This window comes from Ceratotherium simum, chromosome 26, assembly GCF_057802395.1.
Source record: "Ceratotherium simum simum isolate JZ-2026a chromosome 26, ASM5780239v1, whole genome shotgun sequence".
NCBI lineage: Eukaryota > Metazoa > Chordata > Mammalia > Perissodactyla > Rhinocerotidae > Ceratotherium > Ceratotherium simum.
In genome coordinates this window covers 11,286,454-11,314,335 of record NC_141925.1, presented here as the reverse complement: position 1 = coordinate 11,314,335, position 27,882 = coordinate 11,286,454, and the positions used below count along the sequence as shown (strand labels likewise).

The 27,882-nt window shown below is 43.0% G+C and overlaps 1 protein-coding gene across 1 annotated transcript in view; it reads right to left on the bottom strand.

The window, feature by feature from the left end:
* The window catches only part of SHISA9 (shisa family member 9), a 274,688-nt gene that overhangs the window by 20,568 nt on the left and 226,238 nt on the right, over window positions 1-27,882 (bottom strand). The window contains exon 3 of the mRNA XM_014793427.2: window positions 9,881-10,036. Within this exon, the coding sequence (XP_014648913.2) occupies window positions 9,881-10,036 (156 nt within the window). The remainder of the gene's footprint in view (window positions 1-9,880; window positions 10,037-27,882) is intronic.

The following is a 27,882-nucleotide window of genomic DNA, read 5'->3' as shown; positions in this document are numbered from 1 at the left end:
TAATAATAGTAATAATAATACTAGGGATAGCCTTCCTGTGTTTATCACTTTCCATATGCCAGGCATTGTGACATGTGCTATACATGTTATCCCATATTATCCTCACAACATCCTCTGAGGTAGGTGACAGTATCATCTCCATTTTGTAGATCAGAAAACAGGAGCTCAGAGAGGTTGAATGACTCGCTTAAGGAACAAGAGTCCAAAATGATGGGGCCACAATCGGAACCCAGGTATGTCTGAGGCCCATCACACACCTTGCTTGTGTCTCCCTTTCAAGAAGATGGCAGAGTGTAGGAGGCGGGGGCCATACAAACCCTCCAACTTGTTATCATGTCTCACGCACACTCAGGTCTGGAGGTTGAGTAGAAAAACTAGAGGAAGGTCAGTGACCCCAGAAGAACTTGGGCCTGGCCCTCTCTGGGACCCCTTTTCTCCTCCCCAGAAAAGACAGGATTCCTAAAGCTGCATTTAGCAGGACAGGTGAAATTAGCCTGGGTTGGGTAGAAAAACAGCTTCCATGCCCTTGCTTTTGACCCGTCCTGAAATATTTTCTAAATGCATCAGACAACAACTGGCTGATACAAGCACAGGGATGCTGACTTGCCTCCAAATGTTGTCACGGGAATCATAATAGCTTTGTTTTTCACAGGGGAGGGAAAAAAAAGTTTATGCCTCAAATTAGTAGGTCTGTCATGTTCCAAATTGTTTGCATTTCTAAAAATGGCCATTGACATGTGAATAGCTATTATCTAATGCAAGACCCAAAAATCTGCCTCTCTCAAGGCAACAACTGGGTAGTCAAGGGATTCTCATTAGACACGCGGGTCTCAAGTGATCTCTCCCCAAACTGGAATACAGTGCAGCCCCCTTCCCTGCCTCCTGACCCTCCAGTGCTCAGGTCGTTTCCAAGCCTCTGGGACCTTGATCAAACTCCCCTCTGCAGAACCCTCAGTTCACAGAGAGATACCTAGAGACCCAAGCGAAGGGCCTTTGTTTCCCAGAAAGATTTCTCTACTGCAGTGGTTTTCAAAGTGTGGTCCCCAGACCAGCAGCATCAGCATCATCAGCATCACCGTGGAACCTGTTAGCAATTCAACCCAAGGCCTAGTGAATCAGAAGCTCTGGGGTGCGGCCCACGAATCTGGGTTGTAACAACCCTCCATGGAATGCCAGTGCATGCTCAAGTGGCTCCAATGTGAGAACCACTGGTCAGCCCACTGCTCCCTCCTCCCCACTCACGTGCACTCATTTACTCTATTCTGCAGTCTCTTAATTATCCCTCTAGTCCATTTTCTTCTCTCTATCCTCTACCCACCCCAGTTCAGGTCACTGCCCACTTGGATAATTGCCTCCAAGTGGGTGTCCCAACTCTAGTTTACCTACCCTAATCCATTCTGCATTTGGAAACTAGAGCTATCTTTTGAGAATGCAAAAAATGGTCGTGCCAGTATCCTGCCTAGGGCCCTGCAATGTCTTCTCATTTCCCCAAGTTCAAGGTCACTAGAGAGTTCTACCTTCACCTCCTTGGGTCAGCTACATTCTGTCCACCACCAAATCCAACAAAGCATAAGGAGTGAAGAAAGAAGAGAACCAAGTTTCCGATCTGTTCTGAAAAGAGCTGCTCCCATTGCAGCCCAGTGGGATATAATTTAGGCATTAGAGTCAGATAGACAAGGTTCAAATGGCAGCTCCACCACCTAACAGCTATATGACTTTAGACAAGCAAAGACACTTCACCCAGACACCCATGGTCTCCTCTCTAAATAAGAATGACAATGCTTTCACAGCTGGGTCACTGGAGAATTAAATGATAACATGACGTAAAGGGCCCGGCACTCTGCCTGACCCACAGTAGGGAGTTAATAAATTGGTCCAGTCACCTAGCTAGTTAACTCACAGACTCAAGTTGACCAACTCCTTAACTTTGATGCTCACCATGCTACCTCAGGAAAGTTGAAAATAGTGTTCTATTCCCTACAAGGCTAATCATTCCCCAGAGCCTGGGCCAATAATCTGACTCTGTCGATCTCCCTCAGAAGTTGTGTTTTTTCCGCTGCATTAATTTACCTCGTGTCTTGCCACTTGTCTGTGCAGCTTTCTAAGAAAACCCAACATTTCCCGGATGTCTTACCTGGAATGGTTTCTGATAGTGACATTTTCCTTCAGGCAACGAATACTGCAAAGAAGCAGCAATTCTTCAACAACAGCCCCAAGCGCAGACACACCACACCAGGCCCACACGTACACACACACACACACACACACACACAACACCTACATGCTGGAACTTAGACGGACTTGCAGGTCCACCCAACGCGGACACACACGAGCACTGGGTCACACACAGACACCAGGACTCTCTGTGCCTTCACTGATTAATGTCATATCCAACAACACCTGGACAAAAAGGCTAGAAAAAGCCATACGGTACCTTTCGGTGACTTAAGTGTCGCCACTGCCCAGTCACCATCAGAACTTCCTAAAAAAATAACAATCAAGAGATGCTGATCTGTTTGCTGGCTGCCCGTGTTCGCTGTGCCCTCACACCCAGGTGCTGCTGCTGGCAGCCCCAGCTGCAGCCTCCAAGCGGGGCAGGCCTCCAGGGACCTTGGAACAGGGCAAGGGACCAAATGTGCAAGTGCAATTATGTGCACATCTCTTTCTGCAAGGCCTTGAAGCAGTCAGTATCAAGATAACGCCCAACAGAGGATCAAAAGAAGTCTCCTGGAAAAGGCCTAGATGTTTTACATAAGGGAGAGAGAGAATTCTTAGGCGGTGAATCTGGCTCTAAATTTCAACCTTCTAAGAGAGAAAGGAAAATTTAAGTTACATGAGGTCGCTTTGGCTAATGACAATACTCTGTTGACAAGAGATAAATTTTGGTCCTGTTTTACTGCAATCCCCCTCTTGAAAAGGAGGGGTGCATTATTAGCTCCAATTCAAGGCTGGGGCAGGCTCTGCAGACTGCAATTTTAAACGTTCGGTGGCAGGCCCCCATGGGGTAGGGACTGCCCAGCACATACTCTGTGTTTGAAAACTATTGTTGAATGAATGAATGCTTTCAAGTTTCTCCACGGAGTCACTTTTCCTAAGGTATGAAAATTCCCCTAAATGCTAAAGGGATGGAGGTTGTTATTTGAAAATTCCATAATGCCTAGAATTTTGGTTATAAATCAGTTTCTCCAAACTGAATCTCATTTCAGATGTACTGAATGAGCCCTGGGGGAATCTCACAGTATTAGCAGAACCCCATGGTGACCTCTTTCATAAAGTAAAGGATGGTGAGAATGACCTTGGCTACATCCTACCCCGGTGTCCTTGATAGGGCTTCTCTGTAAGACTGGGTTTTACTCTGGGGCGGGGCAAGCCTACCCACGTATCTGTGCAGCAGCCTCTGCCCATTGGCTGGAGGCCTGACCAATCAGCGTGCACTACTAGCTCCCCTTTCCTTTCTTAGGAATCTACCTGGAAAGACCAAGTCCTCAATATTTCAGCACAATTTCCAGAGACACATCAGGCTGCCAGGGAGGAGACGCAGGGAACAGTCTGTGATCGGAATGATTACAGAGCACAGATCTCGCCCCATTTAAACTTTTCCGGTTGGCCTCCCAGGCGTGCCAAAGGACACTCAAATCGCCACAATCCCCCTGCGGATATGCACTCTGCACTCTTATCACTCACAACAGAGGAGAAACTGGAGTGACAGGGGAAGAGTGACGAATTTAAAATTCAGTGGGACTCGCCCAGGATGACGATGTTTCTTCTCCCTCTGAGCTGGGGTCATTGACATCTGGAAAGAGTGATGTCGCTCCAGATCTTCCTATGTGGGTGGACACAAGCCCGACCCAGTCACTGAGTCATGGACCCCAAGGAAGCCTTCTTACTCCCTATCAAATCTGTCACTGTTTGCCTTGACGGCAGGAACCACGCCAGGGTTACCTCTGTCCCCACTACCTAAGACAGGGCTTAGCTCTGGCAAGGCAGGAACAAGTTTCATCTCATAAATCCATTGCTAATAAGGGCACTTACTCAGATGCACACATTCTACCAAGTATCTAGTTAAGGTCCTACTATGCCCTTAGTGTCCCTAGTGGACATTAGATAAACACTTGTTGGGTGAAAAATTAAATGCTTATTAAAAGGAGATGAGATGGAATCTAAAAAAATAAACAAAAAACTGAACTCATAAATAGAGAGAACAGAACAGATTGGCTTGGTGGTTGGGGGGACTTGGGGTGGGAGGGGCAAAATGGGTGAAGGAGGTCAAAAGGTAAAAATTGGCAGTTATAAAATAAATAAGTCATGGGGATGTAATGGTGACTATAGTTAATAATACTGTGTTGCATATTTGACAGCTGCTAAGACAGTAAATCTTAAAAGTTCTCATCACAAGAAAAAAAATATGTGCGGTGATAGATGTTAACTAGACTTATTGTGGTGATCATTTTGCAATATATACATATATCGAATCATTATGCTGTACACCTGAAACTAATATAATGTTATATATCAATTATATCTCAATTTAAAAACAATTTTTTAAAAGGGGATAGGCCTAATGCATTGAGAGGAAGGGGACATGAGGGAACTTTCTGGGTGATGAAAATATTTCTTATCCTTACTCTGATGTTGGTTACCACAGTGTATGTATATTTCAATAATCACACTATTGTAAAATCACGATCTGTGTATTTCACTATATGCAAATTACACCTCAACTATAGTATACTTTAAATATGTTATACCTCAATTATGCTCAGCATCATGGGAAAACTTTTACCTTCAAACAAAGAAAAACAATTACTACCTTAGTAAGCTCTCCCTTAAAAAGGAGGGAGAGCTCCTTCTTTTTGTCTATATCCTTCTGATGCCAGGAATTGCTCTGTGGAAGATAGAATCATTTCGTGGAAAGAACATGGATTCTGAATCAGGCAATCCTGAATAGGACTCTCAGCTCTGCCATTTACTAAAAGTGTGACTTTGGAAAATCACTTAACTATACTGAGCCTCAGTTTCTCTATCTTCAAAACTGTAGCACTAATATATCCCTCAGAGGTGTAGTGCTTGGGAGTTCAATGATATCAGCTCCCTTTCTGTCATAACTTAAAACAAAATTAAACTAGTAGAAGTCAATCCATGGCAGGAGCTCAGGCATCATTTAGGGTTTCACTCATGATTCCCACAGCAAGAGTAAAGAGGGAATTCCCACCACGTTGAAGTGTATTGTTGCTGTGGTTTTAAAAACTGCTATTGGAAAGTGTAACATGGTCTGGCAAAATAGTCTATCGTCTGTCAAATAGCAACAGAGAGAATATTTTCTTAAAATTTTCAATTGAAAACAAAGACACCACAGCACTTTATCAATAACGCTGGTACATCCTTTATCTTTCTCTCACTGAATAGCCAAGGTGGCATTGAAGCAGCTCAAGGGCACGTGGTCAGGAACCTTTGGCAGCCGAGGAGTTCAACTCTTAGACACCTAGAGGAAAAGCCAGACATGGGGTCAAGAGGAGATAAATGCCAACATGTGGGCAATTTTCTGTTTGCAAAGCCCATCAGGAATTACACGAAAGGGCAGTCTTTTTCCAATTCTGGAGGCAGGAGTCACTCCTCTCTGAACCATGAGGTGACACTGAGGGATATTTTCACAAACACCTCTGCCTTATAAACATTGACCTATGAGGAAACCATACAGTGGGTTCACATTGTAACCATCCATCATGTGGGTGGCTCAGGCCAGAGAATTTTTGTGTGTAACTGAATTTTCAGGGTACATTTTGGCTCAGTCTATTACACGACACACTTCTCCACTTCAATCTTGGTGGAATATTTCTAAAATGTTTAAACCCACAATTCTGACTTAGTAAGGAGAGAGGCCATTGAGTGAAACGGAACTTTTCTTTGACGGATTGTAGTAGCCATATATCTGGGCATGGGTGTTCATTGTCCATGGATATTCACTGTCTGGCTATCAGTGGGGAGAGTGAAGAGGTTTGGGCTGCATCTGCTGGCTCTCAGGGCAGCTCAGGAAAGCCATTTGCTGTTTTCTTGCTTGTTTATATAAACAGATTCCCAAAGTGAGTTAGCTTTCATGTATGTCTTTCCCATCAAACTGGAGTGAAGAATATGGATCCAATTCCCCCCTTCCTTCAAAATGAAATCTGGGCAATTGCATGTTAATCAAGGTACCAGTGTATCTTGGGGAATCAAGGAAAAATCAGACCAATGAGCAACTCTAGTCTGGAGACTTTAATATGCTGCAGTATTTACTGAGGGGCTGACTATGTGCAGGTTAAGCACTTCCCGTGCACTATATCATTGAATCTTCCCAAACTACCGTTAGCGGTGTATTATTATTATCTCCATTTTACAGATGGGGAAACTGAGACCTGAGAAGGTTATGTAATTTCTGCAATTACTTGATAAATGTCTGGGCTAGATCTTGAACTCTGTCCTGACCAATTGCAGAGGCCATGCTACATTCTGTGGTCTTGCCAATCATCTCATGCTCCTGACTAGATGTGATGGCCATCACCTGGTACATTCACTGGTTTTACAAATATGTATTGGGACTGCTTATTAAGTTCCCCACCTGGTTCTAGGTGCTAGGGATATACTGATGAATGGGATAGACTTGGTTCATGCCTCAGCAGACCTACAATCAAGGGACACCAGGTTAAATGTTTGGAGAATGAATGAATGAATTGAACAAATGATAATTCAACCCCATCACTGCTTCTTGTACAGAATCCAACGAAGTTTATCCTCTGACATTTCCCCAGCATGTGCTGATCTTTTACCCCTAACTGGGCAGTGAACTTTTTGGGGACAGAGACCATTCTGCAGTCACGTGCTTTGTATGACCACATGTTTTATGCCCAAATCCATGAACCGTAGACAGAAAAGAGCTCTCTTTAAACACAAATGAGTTTGATTACAACAAGCAAACTATAAACTAAACTAAACTAAACTAAATTAGAAAGGAAGGCAGGTTGGGGAAGTATTTGTCTCAGGAACAACCAACAGCTACCACCCTCGTCTCCCCAGAGTTGGTTGTGAATGAATGGGACATATTTAATGGCCCCCAGGTATTCTAATAACTGGAGTGAGTGGAATTGTCTAATCTTCTAATTTTAAAATTAGAATGGAGCTTGGAAACCACATAGTTTAGCTTACTCATTTTTCACACGAAGAAGCTGAGGTCAGAGAGTTTCAGTGACCGGTTCAAACCAACCTGATGTTCTGGATATTAAAGCCGCCAAGAGAAATTTATTTTTCAGAGGTATTTTTGAACTTTGCAGTTAACCTTAAAGGCTGTCCAAGCCTCCCCTTATTTACTGGATTGAAATTTTTAGAAAATGAGTCTGGTTAGCAGAGGTTGCAGAGCTTTCAACAGCAAACCATTTTTTAAACAACTTCTCTCCTGCGTGGTAATGATTTCGTTAATGAAATGCATTTCATCATTCACACCATGGTCACATTATGCCTTAATAAAGAACCCTTGAAAGAACGTTTATTATGATATTTGCATTCCATTTTGTGCAGGCACATGCTGGATTCCTGGGTAACCCTGTGGGTCAGACAGTCCCTCAGTCTGCTCCTCACCAGACCTCCACTCACTGGAAATGCTCAAGACCTCCATGAGTCAGATAAAGTCCCGTGAACTCCCACAACAGTCAGAGAAGAAGGGTGGAGGAGAAGAAGAGCACATCAACCGTATCCAAGGTTGGGGAGAGCTCCCCATGTGAGATCCTTCAGAGTTTTCTAGAAGATTAGGGGTGCCCCCTTACAACTAAGCTATTCTTTGGTTCTTGTCAAAGACAAGCTCATTCATTCATTCAGCAAACATTTCAAGAGTTCTTCCTTTGTGGAAGAAAGGGTTACTCAAGGAGTGTCAAATAAATTTTCATACTGCACATTTAAATCCAAATGCACTGCAGACATTTGCTATGTATAGGCACCTTGCATAAATCCTGGAGAGAGTTAAGAAACTCTGTTGTAATATCCATCCATTATTTAACCAAAGAGCTACTAGGTTTTGAGGGAGAACAAGACACTGGGGCTAAGTGGAAGAAATGAGTTGTTGAGGGTAATGTGATGAGTTCAAAAAGAAAAAGACATCTGGGTTGATTTTTTTAATGCCAAAAGAAGAATCAAATATAACAGCAGACACTATTTATCACCTAAATGCAAAGCTCAGAAAGGGGGGTGGGCCACCAAATAGTGTATGAAGGCTTCCACAGTTACATTGGCACAGATGCCCTGACTCTCTCCTAGGCAACAGCTCTCATCTCTTCCCAGTAATATTTGAGTCTATTTGAACATGCTTAGGATGCATATGCTATGCAAACATGCAGTATGGAATAGAGCGAATCTGTGGTCATGGGGTATGTGTGAGGGTTGAGCTGGGTGTAGAAATTCAACATGAAACGTGGGGGAGTGGTATGCAAGGTCTCATGAAGCTTCAGATTTAGCAAAGCCTGTGTCAGTCAGCACAACCTGTGTCCTTGGTATTATAAATTTGGCTCAACCCCTCTTTGAATGATTCCATCTGGAAGTCCTAAGAGATTGGGGAACTGGAATTCCTAAAGATAGACTTTTGGCTCCAACACTTTCTAAGCTCCCAAGTATTTGCCCGGCCCTCTGCTGGGCACCAATATGCTGTTTTGTGAATCTGATGTTTGTAGACCATGGCTACCACAAGCATCAGAGACGTGTGAGAGTGTCTGTGCTTTGGTTTCTGTTGTTAGTTTATAACAGAATTAGGATATTTCATACTGGAGTCGATCAGCAAGCGTCTCCCATCCCATCTCTAACGAGGAGCTTGGCAGCGGGGGAAGAAAAGATGATGAGAAGCTGATAATAAAGGAAAGCACGTGGTCTGTGAGTCTTCTGCCTGCCCAAAGTTTGACTTTGCTGTGGTCGTTGCTTCCATCCTATAGAATCCTTCCATGAGTGATGTGGTCAGGAGCCTGGGTCACTGTCACACTCCCTCACTTACGAGTGGGGGAGGGTAGTGGCTGGAGCACAGGCCCTGAATGATAAAGACACAGGTTCAAGTCTCAGCTCTGTCACCCACAGGCTGCTTGATTTGGGGCAAGTTAAATTAGCCTCTTTGAGTCTCAGTTTCCTAATCTGCAAATTGGGATAATAATTGTGCTTCCTCTTTGGATGGCTGTGAGATAATGAGACAGTGTGTATGAAAGGTCCAGCGCAATGTCTCCTGCTTGGTAAGAACTCAGTTAGTGATAGCTCCAGCCTGCCCACCCCAGTAAATGTTTCCATCCTGAAGAGCAGAAGCTGCCTGGGATGGGAACGTGCACGCTTACCGACTTCTCAGAGATGGGACAATGCACGGATGACGGGTGTTACCCACTAAAGGTCGAGGCATTCAGAGACAAAGTGTCCTGGATTCTATGCCTAGGTTCCCTGGGAATTCGCTAGGACAGATGGTGGACAATGAAGGGGCTGAGGTGTCAGTGGGACCACACAAGCATCCAGCTCCCCCACGTACCCCTCGCCTACCCACCCTGCCCCATACACCAAGGTAGAACTTGATCTGGGTCAGAGAGAAAGCAGCCGAGGGGTCTGGTCCTTAATAACCTGCGTCCCAAGTAGAGAGACCCAGAATATATATAGAGATATAGCGAGATAAAGAGAGACAGAGAAATAGAGAGAGACAGAGAAAAAAAGAGAGAGGGAGAGACAGAGAGAGAGTGATAGAGAGACAGAGAGAGAAAAAGAGAGACAGATATTTTAAGAAAGAAAGAGAGAGACACAGAGAGATAGAAAAGAGAGTAGAAGAAAAAGTTGGAGAGAAAGATCTAGAAAGAACAGGAAAGTAGAGGAGAGAGGGGAGAAACAAAACCACGCTTACCGACGGCCTTCAAGGAGGCATACTTGTTGAGCTCTTTGCCCGGTGGCTGCTGTTCGTAGGGGTTGGAGATCTGGCCCAGGTTGGGGTAAGAATGTGGATGGCCCATCTGCTGGAGCAAAGGGGAGGTGGGCACTGCGTTGTTCATCTGGGTGGTGTCTGGAAGTGAAGAGACAGAGGGAGATGGTCTCAGACAAGGCAGGGCATTCTACCCATCCCCCCCATTGTCACATCTCTGAAGACCAAAACTCCCCACCCTTTGGGGACACCCTCAGGGGACATGAGAGGAAGAACAGCAGAGGATGAGCAGACACATTGAGGATAACAGACTCATAATCTTCATTGTTGAGCAGCCAAGGATGGATGGGTAAACGGTAAAGGATGTGCCTAGAACTTCTCCACCCCCCCCCAATAAACATAAGGTCCTATCATTGTAGGGGCTATTTTTGTTATCAAAACAATCTATGTACAAAAGGTAATCAACTTCAGTCATAGTCAAGGACACACAAGTCAGAACAACGAGAAGCCATTCCTTTGGCAAGAGATCGGCAAAAATTAAAAGGATTGAAGGACACTGGCAAAAATGTTGGAGACTGGGTAGTCTCACAAATTGATGGCAGACATGTGATTTGCGATATTTGCAGAAAGGAATCTGGCAGTGTGTATTGAAATTTAAAGTGCATGTGTATGTTGACCGAATAATACCACTTCTAGGGATTGAGCCTTCAGAAATGTAAGCATCAGGATGTAAGGAATTTGTTCAGAGATATTCTTTGCACCATTGTTTGTAAGTGAAAAAAAAACCCCACACACAAAGACAATATGAACTCCTATCAATATGGGAATTCTTAAAGAAATTATTATACATCCATATAATGTACATACGTACATATATATGATGGTATATCATGCAGATGATAGAAAAAATAAGTTAAAAATCAGTTAACTCTATACATGTCAAACAGGACAGTTTTTTATGGTTTATATTAAGAGGAAAAAAGCAAATGTCAAAGTAATACAAATAATATAGCACTTTTGTTAAAGAAAAGAAAATCTATGTATATTTTTGTGTGCTATGGTTTGCAAAGACAAAAAAAAAAATACGTGAAGACACACAAACTGAATATTGGCTCCTTCAAGGGAATGGGATTTGTGGGGAGAGAGTTCAAGAAGGTTTCTCTGAGGAAAGTCTTTGAGTTGACATCTGGAGATTGAGTTGTCAGTTAAGTGCGGTGGAAGGTAGAGGGTGGGGGAGGGTGTTCCAGGCAGAGGAAACAGCATGGACAAAAGCCTTGAAGTTGGAGGGAACACTGCATTCTCACAAACTGAAAGAATGCCCCCTGGCCTCTAGCCATGCATGGCTGGAAAACAGAATGTGAGGAATGTGGGATGAGGTGGGGCTAGAGAAGCTGGCAGGACCCTGTGGACCTCATTAATGGTTTCCATCTTCACCGTGAGAGCAATAGGATGGACGGACTGGAGGCAAGAGTGAAATAGGACAGGGAGTCCAGGTGAAATCATTATGGCTCAGTTTCAGGCCGGAAATACAGTTCTCTCCAGCTTAATGAAGCACATGTGTAGATCCAGATAAACATTGCAGTAGATGCTGGTGGTGCCTTGAAAGATCCCCAGCATGCGCATTCATTTCCCAGTTGCTGTGTTGGCTGCTAATAGCTCACAGCTGCCCCTAGTATCCTAGTACCTAGTACTCTAGTACCCTAGAGAATTGCTCTTTCCACTGATGGGAGCCACCACTCTGGGCTTAATGCACTTAATGCACCTCCCCTCAGCACCTTGGGTGGTGAGCAACCAATGCCCAGCTGACACTAAGGTACAAAGATCAGCCTCTTGCCTCAAGGTGGGGATGACTTTATGGAGCAATGGGTGGCCCAGGGCTCCCATGGAGTGGGACAAGTTTAGAGCAGGGGTCAGCAACGTTTTCTGTAAAGGGACGGATTGTAAGTATTTTAGGCTTTGCAGGTCATACAGTCTCTGTTGCAACTACTCAACTCTGCCCTTGTAGCAAGAAAGCAGCCATAGACATTACGTAAATGAATGGGCGTGGCTGTGTGCCAAGAAAACTTTATTTACAAAAACAGGTGGTGGCTGGATTTTGTCTAAGGGCCATAGTATGACAGCCCCTGGTCTAGATTATCTGAGACTGAGACCCCATCCTTGTGTGGTTCCTTTATCTTTCCTATTTTGTTTCCCTCACAACCTTAGAGGTGTGTGTGTGTGTGTTTTACCTAAAGAGCACTGCCTCAGATTCTCCTGCACTTGAACCCCTCTCTCAAACCCTGCTTCTAAGCAATTCAACCCATGACACGTATGGAATATGCTTGGCTTTAGAAACCAATAAACCCAAATGGAAAGAGGCAGGGATACCACAGGCAGACACAGAGATAAGGAGAGTGTTTTTACCCCTGCACATGCATGGGCCATCACACAAGACCAACTGTCTAATGGGAGTGTCACCAAACACATCCAAGTAACCCAGCCTCTGGCCGGCATCCAAAGAGGCGGATGTATCATTCTGCCATGATAGCTCTTTGGCTGACATTCAGCTGGGGCAGGAGAGGCCCAAGATTAATGAAGTAACGGTGGAAAAGGGGTTGCATAAGGTACAGCTTTCACTGTAGCCTGGACCCCAAGATCCTCTGACATTTTCCTCTCCAGAGCAACCTGCTGGAGAGGTCTGTCTACTTCCCCTGGGCAAGTCAGTCCAGACATGTTTTGTGCCTAAAGGTTGGTCCAGGAGAAAGTGGTTTGTTGTAAGTTCTCATTGTTTGCTGTTATGTGGTTTTTTTAGTGGACAGCTACTCTTTTTGTGTCTTCAGAACCACCCCTTCCGTTGGCACTGCTTCATCCCCATTTGAGTCATGAATGAGCTGCCAATCAAGGTAACTGTCTTAGTTTGGATTTTCCCAGAAGTCACTGAGATAAGGATTCAGATGCAAGCATAAGTGGGAGGTGATCTCAGGAAATACTGGTAGAAAGGGGGGGGGGAGTGAGACAGGGAAGAGAAAGGAACAGATAAAAGTGCAGTGCCAAGCACAAGGAAACTCTGGTGAACTGGAGTTTGATCCCACTCTGGAATTCTGGTAAATGGTGTTGAATGCATGTCTCAGAATTCTGTCAGCCCTGGAGCAGGGAGCCCCTTAGTATTTATACACCAATTCTCATTAGTCATTGGTTGAGGGCTGCTTCTGGGAAACAATAATTCCTCAGCATTTGCAACCCACCATGTTCATGGGCAGAGTGAGCTCTGGTGGCCAGAGAAACTCTGACCTAGAGATGTAAGAGCTGGCAGTGGAAATCAGGCCAGGACCTCACTCCTCTGACCACAGAAGTGAGCATGTGACCCAAATCAGACCAATCACAACACCTCCTTCTTCTCACAGTGATTGGGCCAGAAGTGAGCATGTGATCTAGGCTGGGCCAATCAGAGTTCTGCCCAGAATTTTTCTGTTTGGAACCTTTGGAGTCAAGGAGCTATGAGGCCATGAATTTAACTGAGTTTGAACCTACCACGTGGAGAAAATGTTTCTTGATTGTGAGGGAATAAGGACAACAGGAGAGAGGCAGAGGGGATAGGGAAGCCCCTTTCTAAATAACCTAGTATGCTCTGGAGTTACTGTTACTTGCAACATAGAGTTCTGACTAATGCGTTGTAGTCTGGATTCACTCTGGGAAGCTGGAACTGACCAGAAAGGAGGCTGCTCATGGGGCTATAAGGCAAGTCCTGAGTACTGTGTCAAGATGGAAAAGAAAAAATTTTTCTTTTCTATTTCCCCTGGGTTTTCTACAGAGCTTTGGTAGAGATTTCACACAGCAAGTTGCCTTAGTAGTACATAGAGAATGTCCAAGGACATTCATAAACTAATTAACTAATATCTTAATGGCAGGTCTTTTTTTTTCTGGAAATAGATGCCAAACACTAACCTGTCTAGTTAAAGAGCTGACACCTTCCAAGCCCATCATCCAACACGAGGCTTTTCTCCCATTGTCTTTGCTCCCTCAGTCCCAGATCCCACTCACTATGCTCAAGTCCTGTTTCCAGTCCTACCTGGGGAAATGCTACACACTTCATTAAAGAAAAAAAATCTGTAGAGATGTTCCTTACCACTTGGGACAGCCTTTTATATTATTAAACAGAATATTTAATATTCCATTATAAAGCATTTGCTTTTGGATTATTTCTCCCAAGTCCTGAGCTACCTCAAGGGCAGTGAGTAGTTACTTAATGTAAGTGGGCATGACCGAGGTGGCCCACCAAACTGATCCCTCACAAAAGAAGAGACCAGGCTGCCCCAAAGTCACATTCCTGCCATAGGAACCATAGGAAGCAAATTTCTGGCAGTTTTAGATAGCCATTTTGTGCTAGCTTCCAGGCACTGAATATTCAGAAATATTGAAATCCAGTCTCAGGGCAGCAATCAAGAACTATTAAACAGATATTTGTGACTGGGCTTTTTAAATGTTATTTTCCTTTTACTGAACAGGAAGATGGACCAGACCTGGCAACCCAGTTTCTCTGTGAGTTTTCCACAAATATATCCAGCTAAGGAGGAGAAACAAAAGTGTAGACGGGAGGTCAACCCAGGTTGGCATCCAAGAAAACAGAACAGTAGGGTGAGTGAAGAGTGAATAGTGGGCAAAATCTGGGTTATAATCTGCACATCCAGCCCTTGCCAATTGCGAGAATAAATATAAAGATAGCTAGCTAGCTAGCCAGGTAGATGGATGGAAGGAAAGATATAGATAGATAGATAGATAGATAGATAGATAGATAGATAGATAGATGGACATAGATATAGATTCGAATATATGTAGTATGTGTATTTATATGTATATATGTACACACACATATATAATATTATATATATATATATATATATATATACACACACATATACGTAATTTATTTTGCACAGTCATGACCATAGAGGGAATCCATTAGGACCGACAGTGTCTTGCCCTCAGCAGGATGGTTTCTCTTCTAGACGTACCTTGGCCCCAGAGATATCTTACCCACCTCACCCCTGTAGAAAGGTACTTCCTACCCAAGGCCACAAGAAAACTTTCCCTGCCTCATTATAATTTTGCAACTCATTCTGACCCTTAGAAATAACTAGGGACCTGCTGTTCTGTGATGCTGCATTCCTTCAAGCCCCCCAGTCAGCAAACAAGAGGTTGATGATGTCCCTGTGTTCCCCTTCCTAAGACAGAAAAGGAACCTCAGATAGTTGACAATCATTGTCAAAGAAAGTTAAGATACAATTACCTAATTGGAAGCATCTGGCAGACTTACACCAAGGTAACTACCGTGTAAGTACCTTGATGAGGTATATCTTAGTCACTAAAGAGAAATGAAATGAATGCAATTCAGATGGGGTTAGTTAAGGTAAAAATGCTCAGTTACAAACACCGGGATGGGGCTCTAGGTTTCTCAGTGCAGAAGAGACAAATAACAACTATCAGAAACTAGACCAGTTTGGCTCATCTTGGAGGGAAGGTAACAATAGTAAGTCTTTCAAGGCATATAACAAGGAAGAATAGCACAGAAAGACACACGAAGGTCAACTAGTACTGTTTTATGGAACACATATGATGTGCCAGTCACCTGGTAAAGAACTTCTCATACACTATCCCCTTTAATCCCAATATCAACCCTATGAGCTAGTGCTATAGGAATGATATATCTTTTTAAATAAACTTTTTATTGTAGAGCAATTTTAGATTTAGAGAAATACTGCAAAGATAGAACAGAGAGTTCCCATATGCCCCAGACCCAGTTTCCCCTATTATTAGCATCTTATATTAGAATGGTACATTTGTTACAATTAAGGAACCAATGTCAATATATTACTATTAACTAAAGTCCACAGTTTATTCAGGTTTCCTTAGTTTATACCTAATGTCCTTTTTCTGTTATAGAATCTCATCCAGGTACCACATTAAATTTATTTTCCATATGTCTTTAGGCTCCTCTGGGCTATGACAGTTTCTCAGACTTCCCTTATTTTTGATGACTTAGACAGTTTTGAGCAGTACTGGTCAGGTTTTTCATAGAATGGCCCTTAACTGGAATTTGTCTGCTGTTTTTCTCATGACTAGACTGGGGTTATGTGCTTGGGGGAGGAAGACCGTAGAGATAAAGTGACATTGTCATCCTAACATCAAGGATACATACTACAATGTCTTATCACCATTGATGTTTACCTTTCACCTGGCTGAGGTACTGTTTGTCAAAGTTTCTCACTATTAAGTCACTCTATCTTTCCCTCTCACCACACCAACCTCTTTGGAAGGAAGTCACTATGCAACCCACACATAAGAAGTAGGGAATTGTGCTTCACCTCCTTGAGTACAGAGTATCTACATAAATTATTTGGAATTCTTCTTCGTGGGAGATTTGTCTCTTCTTCTCCATTTAATTATTTATTAAATCCTTTATCTATATCAGTGTGGACACATGGATATGTATTTTATACTTTGAGTTATAATCCAATACTATTTTATGTATTATGTATGTATTTATTTTTGCTCAAATTGTTCCAGGTTTGGCCACTGGAAACTCTTTCAATTGGCTCCTATGTCCCCTTTTTTTGAGAACTTACTTTCTGGCAATACAAGATACTCTAGGTTCATCTTGTATATTTCCTGTCTCAGACCTAGAATCAGCTATTTCTCCAAGGAGCCTGGTTCCTTTCTATTGGAGAATGGTGTTAGAAACCAAGATCTGGATGCTGGGTGTGCTCATTGCTTCCAGTACCTCTCAGCTGACAGAGTAAGGAAATCTATGTGTGTATACTAACTCGTATATATACACATATCTATAATTTTTTATATATGTAACCTATATCTATATCTATATATGTATGTTTTATATATGTAACCTGTATCTATATTAAGCTAAACATGAATTCATCCTGATATCTCCAATTCTAATCCATTATCACCTGGATCAGTCTAGCCTCTTCCCCATGTTCATCTGTAACCTCTCATCCCAACAACGAGAAACCTGGCTCCCATTATACACCACCCATTTACTTTGTTTAGTTCCAGTATACATGTCTAGCAATATCAGAATTGTTAACTCATATCCCCATGGGAAACAACTTTATCAACTAGAGTGCAGCCTTAAGGACAACGCGTTTTTCAAGTTATTAATATGTTTTTCTCTTTTGTCTTCCTGAGTATATGAGCTTTGCCCTAGATGGCCCACGGCATCGATATCCCTGGGTGAGGCTGGGAAATTGGGATTTATTACAGAAGGAACACAAAGAAAAATGATGATGATGATATTGATGATAATGATGAAGAAGGTGAAGACACTTATATACATAATAGACATTTATAGAGGTGTTATTAGGTGCCAGGAACTATTCCATATATGACCTAATCTAATCATTCCAAGAATCCCTGTGAGATACTATTATTAACCGCATTTTGCAGAGGAGGAAACCAAGGCACAGAGGGGTTTTGTAACTTGCCCAAAGTTACACCACTTACAAGTAGCAGAGCCATGCTTTGGACCTGGCAGTCCGACCCTAGATTCCGTGATCTTGGGCACTTCCCTACTGCCTATAAGGGAGTTAAATTCAAATTTCTGACTTTCAAAAAATGATTTTGTAACCAGACAATAATAAAATTTTAAGTCATACTTCTGACTTTGGAAGGTGTTTTTTACTAAATTCTTTTATCTCCACTCTTTAGCATATTAAGGACCAGACTTGGTTGGCAAGACCACAGAGTTCTTGGCAAGGGTGGAAAAGAGAGAAAAAGGAGTGGGAAGCCTGACTCCTCTGACTCTGGGAGATTGTGCGAATGGAAAGAGAGATATGAGGGAGACTAAGCTCATGTCACTCAACTTTCCTTCTTTGGTCTTCAGATCCAGGTTGGGGAGAAGAATGGTGGATGAGCTGAGTTGAGGGAAATGCTGAGGACAGGGGTCTCTTGTCCTATTTCCTTGTTTGGGACTCTGGGAAGAACTCACAGTGAAGAAGCTCTGAGCTGTCATAGAGTAGCTGAGCCAGTTAACAAACAGAGTGGTGTGGTCTGACTACAAGATTGCCTAGTTGGCACTCCTCAATGACCCTTATCTACCAGGCCTGAGAGCAGGGGTCCTGACACAGAACCTCTCACTGTGGGGCAATGGGTCTCACATAGTGGTGTGGAGTGAGTTTCCTTCCAGTTTTTTCTACTCTCCTTTCTCTCCCAAGCAGATGGTTAGCACAGGCAACTCAGACAAAAGTCATATACTCAGAAGGGCCAAACAGAAAACCACATTAACCATGTAAAAAATTTACCCGTTTCTCTAAGTATTACAATCCCATTTTACAGATAAGGAAACCGAAGCACCTCAAGCTTTGAGGTGCTCGCTCAAAATCACACAGCCTGTTAGTAACTATCAGAATTCGATCCCGGGTTTGTTTGATGGCAAAATTGGTGTTTCCTCCGCTAAGCTAGGCTGCCCCTAGCATGGACCAGGAAGAAACTGGCGGCTCAGCATTGAGCCTCCTCTATGGAGAGAGATTCTTTGATCTTGAGTATCTTCCTTCCTGTAAAATTTCCCACTCACACAAGTAAACCACTGGCGAGATCTACACCTTTTTGTTTCCTCTTTCATCCAGAGCAGAGAACTTACTGCTATATCCAGGGAACAAGCAGGCCTCCTCCAATCCTGAGAATCCCCTACTGCCTTAGGGAACCCACCTGTGCTCTGTCCTCTCCAACTTGGCTTATCCACCCATTCCTCCTCACATCTTTGAGTGTCTGTGGTGTGCCAGGCGTTGTGCTTGGTGGACAAGTACTAGTCCTTACGCCACTTACTAACTAGAGGAATTCACACAACCGTTCCAGAGCTTTTTCAGCACTCAGAGGTACCACATTTCTGCCTGGCCTGCGAGGCCATGTTGGTCCTGCCCAGGGTCCTTCTTCATCCTCTGTCTTTCCAACACACTCTCTGTGCCCCATGTTGTAGCCCCGTGGTCACTCTCCACAGAACACCATCCAGAATAACATAATGAAAGAAGAAGGGAGCTTTGAGTCAGTCAGTTTTGGATTCAAATTCTGGCTCTTCCATTTACCAACAGCATCTTTGGGTGTGTTATAAAGCCTGTCTGAGCCTTAGTCTTCTCGGCTCTAAAATGGGACCATAATGGCTTCCTCATGGGGTTGCTGTGAGGCTGCAGGTACACCATGCTTAGCATCACACTGGAAACATAGTAAGCACCTGACATATTGTGGCTAAAGCTTTACTGCCTCCAATAGTCCAGGAAACCAAGACAACATGATGGGGTGGCCATGAGAAGAAGAGGGTGTTAAGTTTCCATAAGGCCCCCTCTGGACTCAGAAGTCTTGGACATATTCCAGATATTCAGTTGTCTCAGAACTGGACAAATGAGAGAGAAAAGGCAGAAGATGTTCCTGCAGGGGCCAATTGCACCAGTAATTCTAGTAATGACAAGAAAAGAGAATAGACCTTCACAAATCGTAACAGGGCTCTGGCTTTTAGCTCTCTTTTCTTTTCTATCCCTTCCAAACCTTTATGCCCAGCATCCTTTTTTAAGAGAAAATCTGAAAATTGTAGTTTGAAACACCATGTAAATTTTTCTCTGGCCACAAGCAAGCAAGCAAAAAAAAAAAAAAATCAAATCCAACTCAAAATTACCCTGAATTTGTCAAAGAAGAACATAGCAAGTTAGGCTGTCACAAGAAAAGGTTTACGTAGAAAGAGAATTAAATCCATTATATTGAATCTTGATGGCAGAAGGATCATCAGGGATTTTCAATGGATAAAAAAGTGGACATATATCATTGCAAAATCTTTGGCAAATAAGGCATTTGTGTGACCCAAGCGTTTATATCTTTAAGCATGCGATTTTTTTTTATTTTGACCATTTAGGATGGTAATATTTTGAAACTGGAGTTGTTAAATATTTATTTAATGTTCACTTTCAGCCAGTTTTTATGCAGGCTCTCGGCGAGAGAGGTTCATTTCAAATCTCAGTGTTGTGCTCCAAGGAGATGACAGTCTAGGGTAGGAGGCAGATTAAGAATAAGTCGGGTGAGATGGAGGACAGTTGAAATCTGCACAGTTAGTGCTATGATCCAGCAAAACACAGAGTCCCACGAAGGCACAAGGGAGAGGGTATCGAACTCAGCTTTAGAAAGTAGAAGACCTTCTTCAACCAAATTTTGAAAAAGTGAAACTATCCGAGACAGTAACAAGAAGAGAGGGCCATTTTAGTTCAAAGTAGCATCGTGTTCAAGAAACTACAATCTATTGGTATCACTTCTGAAACAGGACATCTCTAAGATGATTTAACTCACCACCAATGGCTCAGCATGATTATAAAAACCAAAGGTTGTTTTATGTTCCCAGCAGCCATTTCCCCAGAAGTCAATTTCATGAACCAGCGCAACAGTGGATGTTTGCCTCTTCGCTCAATAGCCCCAGAGTGCTAAGATTGTTTAGTTTCTGCTCCTTCTTCTCTTCTCCTCCCCTAATTCCATTTATTTAATAGTGTTCTTTTCTCCTCCATCATGGTTAGCCTGTTTTATCAGCCACATGGTGAGCAGCAGCCAGTCCTCTTGGACTTCATTGTGTGTTGTTTCCAGTCCTAATGTGTTGTGGATGAGAAACTAGGTAGCCAAGCTTGTTAGAATAAATTGTAAAGTAACAATTAGCCGTATGTAAAAACACTATTTTCTTCTGCAAAATGCTTTCCTTTTTTTCTCCGTCTTTCCCAAGCTAACTCGGAATCATCTTTCCAGTCTGAGCTTAAACATCATCTCCTCCAAGGGACCTCCCTTGCCCCATCCTATCCTAAACTCTCCTGGAGCGCTCTGTATTCGCTTGCGAGGGCTGCCATAACAAAGCACCACAGACTGGGGGGCTTTAACAACAGAAATTTATTATCTCACAGTTTTGGAGGCTAGAAGTCCAAGATCAAGGTGTTGGCAGGATTGGTTCCTTCAAAGGGTAGTGAGGGAGAATCTGTTCTACACCATTCGCCTAGTTTCTGGTGGTTCGCTGGCAATCTTCGTTGTTCCTTGGCTTATACTGCATCACCCCAATCTCTGCCTTCACCTTCATGTGGCATTCTCCCTGTGTGCGTGTCTGTGTCCAAATTCCCTTTTTTATATGAATACTAGTCATATTGGATTAGGGGCCCACCTACGCCAGTATGACCTCATCTTAACTAATTACATCTGCAACAACTCTATCCCCAAATAAGGTCACATTCTGAGGTCCTGGGGGCTAGGACTTCAACATATCAACTTGGTAGGGGACACAATTCAACCTATATCACTCCCTTTACTTCCCTTCTTTATCCATATGAGTTCTTTTATTTACTTTCAACACCTTTTATTCCCATGCCTCTGAGGTCAGAGAAGTTGTTCATCTCTTCCACCCCTCCATTCCAGTGCCTAGTCTAGCTCCTTGCATGGAACTGAATTCTAACATAGGAAAGGATGAGAAAAAACATTTTTCAGGCACCTGCTATGTGACAGGCAGTATGCGAGGAGCTTTACCTAAAAGTCAGCTATTTCTCTAAGAAAAATGCGTTGAATGTTTTGGCTTATCAACAGCCATTTTAGTTGCGCTGAAATTTCTTTTTTCCTTTTGGAGTGTATGTGCAGTGGATAAGTGTTTTGTTTATGGACCATTTGATGCCTGGGACAGCAAATGACAACAACAAAAAAGCAAAGTGATGTAACAAATGAGAAAATTGGGCTCAGCTTAACCAAACATGAAGGATGCTGCATTGCTCAGGAGTGTGTCCTTCGGGAGACACCACAGCGCACCTGCCCCATGGATGGAGGATGAAACACGTCCTACACCAAGTCTCTAGTGGAGACGATTCTATACTGGGGTTGGACGACCCTCTGAACAGTTCCACATCAGGGTTTGTTCAAGGAATTTTTCAGTGTGCATCAAAAAGGCCTTTTTAGCTCATGCCAGTGCATGAGGCATACTACCCATTGATTTCCTTTTCATCCATTTATTTTGTCTATTCAAGAGCCCACTTGAATTGGGGTGCAAATCTCCCCTACTTAGAGTCTGTCACAAAGAGTATATGTGACATGAGTCTCAAAGTGTCTCATGAATGGTCATGAGATTCACAGCGATGAACACTACTATCTCTCTCTCCCTTTTCCAGATCTTCTAAAGTTCCCCCAATAGCATCCTTTGTCACTCAAGATGCCAATCCCTCCTCTTGAGAAGTGTCTGAGAGCAAAGTGAGGTGACAGAGAGAGAATAGATTGTTTAGAGACAGGAGACGTGGGTTCAAGTCCTCTCCAGCAACATATCAGCTGTGAGGCCTGAAGCAAATTAATTGACCCCTGGAGCTTGCATTTCATTGCACATGAAATGGGGGCAGTGGGAACTAAGTATTACTGAATGCAGCACACATGCCAACAAAAGAATTGAAACAGAATCTCGAAGAGATATTTGCACACCTGTGGACATTGCAGCACTATTCACAATAGCCAAGCTGTAGAAGCAACCCAAGTGTCCGTTGACAGATGAACGGATAAACAACACATGCTACAGGAGTCCCCCTTATTCATGGTTTTGCTTTCCACGGTTTCAGTTGCCCATGGTCAACTATGGTTTGAAAATAACACTACGTCACAATGCCTACGTCATCCACGTCACTTCATCTCATCACATGGGCATTGTATCATCTCACAGCATCACGAGAAGAAAGGTGAGTACAGTACAATAAGATATTTTAAGAGAGAATGTATTCGCATATCTTTTATTATAGTATATTGTTATAATTGTTCTATTTTATTAATTATTGTTGTTAATCTTTTATTGCACCTAATTTATAAATTAAACTTTATTACAGGTGTGTACATATAGGAAAAAAGATAGTATATATAGGGTTTGGTACTCTCCACAGTTTCAAGCATCCACTGGGGTCTTGGAATGTCTCCTGCATGGATAAGGGGGGACTACTGTACATTCAGACAATGGAATACTATTCAGCTTTAAAAAGGAAGGAAATTCTGACAGACGCTACAACATAGATGAACCTTGAGGACATTATGCTAAGTGAAATAAGCCAGTCACAAAAGGACAAATGCTGTATGATTCCATGTATATGAGGTACCCAGAGAAGTCAAATTCATAAAGACAGAAAGTGGAATGGTGGTTGCCAGGGTCTGGGAGGAGGGGGAATGGGGATTTATTGTTTAATGGGTACAGAGTTTCAATTTTGCAAGATGAAAAAGTTCTGGAGATGGTCACACAACAATGTAAATATACGTTATGCTACTGAACTGTATACTTAGAAATGGTTAAAATGGTAAATTTTATGTTATGCGTTTTTTACCACAATTTGAAAGAAACAACACCACACACGCCAAGTGCTTTATCCACACACACATCCTTCATGATACCCAAACCCATTCCATAAGTTAGGCATTACCGTGCTCATTTTGCAGATGAGGAAACTGAGGCAAAGGGAGGCAATGAACCACTTATTTAAGGTCACATGCAGCAGAGCCAAAGTCAGCTGTACCCAAAGCCAGTGCTTCTCTTCCACACTAACTGATTATCTATGAGGAGATATAACTAGATACTTCCTAAAAACACTGACCTTAATGTTTGGCATATGTAAGAGTCTGTAATGTTAGATTCTTTTCCCCATAACATTTCTATTTCTAAAAAATATCAAGCCCTAATAAAAACAACCTGAACATTTTTTTCTCTGAGAACATTCAAGGTGCTGATTGTTGAATAAACCAAATCCTTTCTAATTATAGGTTGAGCAAATTCATTCATTGAATCACCCACTTATCAAGTAATCACCATGTGCCAGTTGTAGGCCAGGTATCTTTCTGGGTGCCGGGGAAAGAGAAATGGATAAGACCCTCTCCTGCCTTTGCGAAGGTCATGGTCCAGAGCGGGGACAGATAGGTAAGCAACGTCCCTATAACACACATGATATTAAAAGTAGGTACAAAGATCAGAGGCAACCTCTTTTCAAGCTGGGACATACCTTATAGTAATCCCTCCTATACCAGATTCCTAAAAACAATTATCAAAATATAAAAAGTTAGCTTAAAAATGCAAAATGAAACCAAGATGAGCTATCATTACATATCTACAAGAGTGGCAAAAATGAAAGAAAATAAAAAATCTGACAATGCCAAGTCCTAGTGAGGATGTGGAGCAACTGAAACTCTCACATTCTGCTGGTACATTGTAAATGTATACAACTAATGGCCCCTTGGAAGTGTAAGCCTTGGGTTCCTGGACAAGCTGTTAAGAAACTAAGTTAACCACAGGCCATTTGCTTCACAGACTCTTAGGAGAGTTTCCTAACCACCTGATAACTCTCTCAGGTTATAAAGCCATCAATGTCCTGGGCCAACATCAACCCAAATGAAGGACCTAAACAAACATTTCAAGCCTTATCCCACCAACACTATCCTGCTCCCAGCATAACACTTAACACCCATATCCTTCAGCCAGGGAGAAGTAACAGAGGGAGGTTTTGGCTATGACCCTCCTAATGGCCTTGTCTCATCCCTTCTTTTTCCAATTGGACCACGGATTCTTGGATTTCCATCGTGAACCTCAAAATTATTAATTCATAGAAGAGATAGAAGAAAACCTTCACTTTCCCCAGCCCCATCCTCCTTCCCGGAGGACCATCATGGGCGCCAAGGCCAGGAGGCATGCTTACTTCACAGAGGATTTTCCCTCAACTACTTGAGAAGGAAAGGAGGAGGAACGTGGGTTTGCTTGGGTGTAAATCCTGGCTCTGCCTTTTAGTAGCTGTACAACTTGGAGTAAATTTCTTAACATCTCTGATTCTCTGTTTCTTCAGCTATAAAATGGTGATAATCATAGTACCCATCTTGTAATAGTGTTGTGAAGATAAAATAAGATAAAGCTCGTAAAAATGTTTATGCCTAGCATATAGTCAGCACTCAATAGATATTAGGGAGTTTTTATTATTGTTGCGGAAATATCCGGTCACCCAAAACTTTACATGTCAATAAATGAGATGGGAATAAAGTTTGCTTCAATTCTCAGATCACTTTATATTTAATATCAGGCCTTTCTAGAATTACTGATATTATTGCTGAATAGGGCAGCAAAAATAATCCTGCTGGCCTCTGAGAAATTGGACCTAGAAATAGACCAAGCTAGTTAATGTGTCTGGACACCACCTCATCATCTTCTGCTTCTGGGTAAGATTGCTGAGCCCAAACGTGGCTTCTCTCTAAGGCCTTGTAGACCCAAGGCTGGAGGCTGGCTTCTCTGTTCCACGTTCCCAGGTCCCTGGCATAGACAGAGGCATGGGAGTGGGAAGTTGTCTGCATTGCTGGGGACAGGGAGGGCTCTCCCAGTGTCTCAGAGCTGGATGACTCTGCCACATAGCCAAGTGGTTAAATGTTAAGGGCTGTAAATGAGGCTCATCTGTCAGTCATGGGCAGGCACCAGCTCCATTTGCTGTGTCAGGAGCCTGGAGAGTGATTGGAGGAAGCAACTCATAAAGCAACCCAGGCCAAGACGGGAGGCAGAAGCTTCTTCGTGAGATTGTAGAACTCTGTATCTTGAAGACTCTCCCAGGCCCTTCAAAAGTTTTACAGGCGGAAAAGAAAAACACAAGACCTAAAGAAGGAGTAGGCTTGTCCATGGTCACTCAGCAGATGTGCATCGGTGCCAGGATGTGAGTCAGCTCTCCAGAATTCTAGACTACTTCTCTCCCACACACACACCTGACCCATCTTACACCTAACCCATGGGTGGAGGACACGCTCTGAGCAACTTAAGAAAAAATATCCCAGTTCTTTTCTCTATGCTCACACTTGTTCTCCAAGTTCAAGCCTCTCTTCCTTTCTAGAGAAGCTCAGAATAGACCTGATCACTCACTCATTCACTCATTCATTCCTTCAACAGATATTTTTGGAGTGCCTCTATGTGCAAGGCATCATCTCAGGCATTGAGAATACCTCAATGAAACAAGGGACCTGCCTCTGGGAGCTCACACTTTAGTGGGCAAGACAGATAGTACACAAAAAGAAAATCACATGAATGGATACTTACAAATATGTCAGACTTTAAAGAAAAGGTATTGGACACTAGCTGTACCTAATTCATGTGTTATGGGATATTATGAAGAATACTACTTAGCCATTAAAAAAGACAGAATTGTGCCACTTGTGACAACATGGATGGACCTTGAGGGTATTATGCCAAATGAAATAAGTCAGACAGAGAAAGACAAATACTGTATGATTTCACTCATATAGGGAAGATAAACAAACACATAGATAAGGAGAACAGATTGGTGGTTATCAGAGGGGAAGGGGATGGGGGAGGGCGAAAGGGGTAAAGGGGCACATATGTAAAATGATGGATGGAAACTAGACTTTTGGTGGTGAACACAATGTGGTCTATACAGAAACTGAAATATAATGACGTATACCTGAAATTTACACAATGTTATAAACCAATGTGACCTCAATAAAATAATTAAAAAGTAAGTAAATAAAAAGAGATTACAGAAAAAAAGAACTGACTGCCACATTTTCCCTCCAAACTTCTTTTTATATAGAGACCCTTCCTCATTGGGCAGACGGCCATAGGGCAGGCAGAGTCTTGATGGGGACTTTGCGCAACAGAATCAGACAGCAAAAGAGTCAGATTCCAGGCTTTTGAGCTTCAAAACATAGCACTGATATGGGTGAGCATTTGCTGAGCTAGTTTTTTGTTTCTGGCCCAGAAGATATGAGGAATTCTGGGCTACAGGAGAGGATGAAGTTAGATAAGAGAGTAACTGAGTGAGCCGTTATTGTGTGTTCTCTGACATGGGGTTCTGTATGCTGCCCATGGTAGAAACAACATGCAGATCTCTGCAATTCTCAGATCCCCAAGCACAACTGAGAGCTTGGCCCTGGCTCGGGGATATTCCCAGCTGGTGGGCTGAGCAGGGACAAGGTGAGGCAGAGAGAATCAGGCGTCCCCCAGGCAGCAAATGAGGAGGCTCCCAGCCCTGGGTCCTCAAAGATCAAAGGCTGGCAAACAGTCTATAATTGGAGTCCTGTGCCCTCCCCAGCCTCGTAGTAACCACACGGATGAATAACATTATGGCTTACTTATTGTCTCAACAACAGATTAAAAGCAGAAGAGATGTGGGGGATCCAAGAGCTGCAGCCCTATGAGGCCATTATCCGTCTTGAGCTTCTGCCCACTCCACCACCCACTCCTCCATGTGAGGTTATAATATAACAATAAGCCTGCAATTATATTTTACTTGTGAAAAAAAAATGGTGGTGAGTCAAAAGGGCAGCTCCCAGATGTAACTGGCACCACTGGTTATGTAAGTGGGAGGGGGCCAAGTCTTGGGCTGGATCCAGAACCTCCACTGCGTGTCCATGTTCTTGGGTGTGTCTGGCTGCCCTGGGCTGGGCCTCCCAGTGTCTTCGCCCTGGCTGGTATAAGACCACCAGACACAAGAGAGGTAGTGGTTAAGATCCAGGTTCTGAAAGGAGACTGTAGGACTTTGGACAGACCTTGGGGTCAGGACCAAGAGGCATAGCAGCAGGCATGGCACGGACCACATGACTTGAGACTGAAGAAGTAAATGGGCCCCTCCGCAGGTGTAAGGACGGGTGCCTCGTGTCAGCCAAAACCAGACGGGCTGATGCAGCCATCAGTAGAAACCACCGTAGACACAGGATGACCAGAGGCCGGGCCTGCACCCCAAATACGCCTGGATATTATGTCAGCCCCTCTGAATTCAGATACAATCCTAGGGACAAGGGGGCAGGTAGAATAAATTGAGTAAGGAAATGTTAATTGGCTGATGTAAGTTTTTAACATCAGGCAGGATAAGAACATAAAACAGAGATTTAGCTAAGTTATAAATGTAAATATATGTGCATATATGTAAATATATATGTATATATACATGTATTATATACATATAGATATATGTATGTAAAGAAATATGAATATATTTATT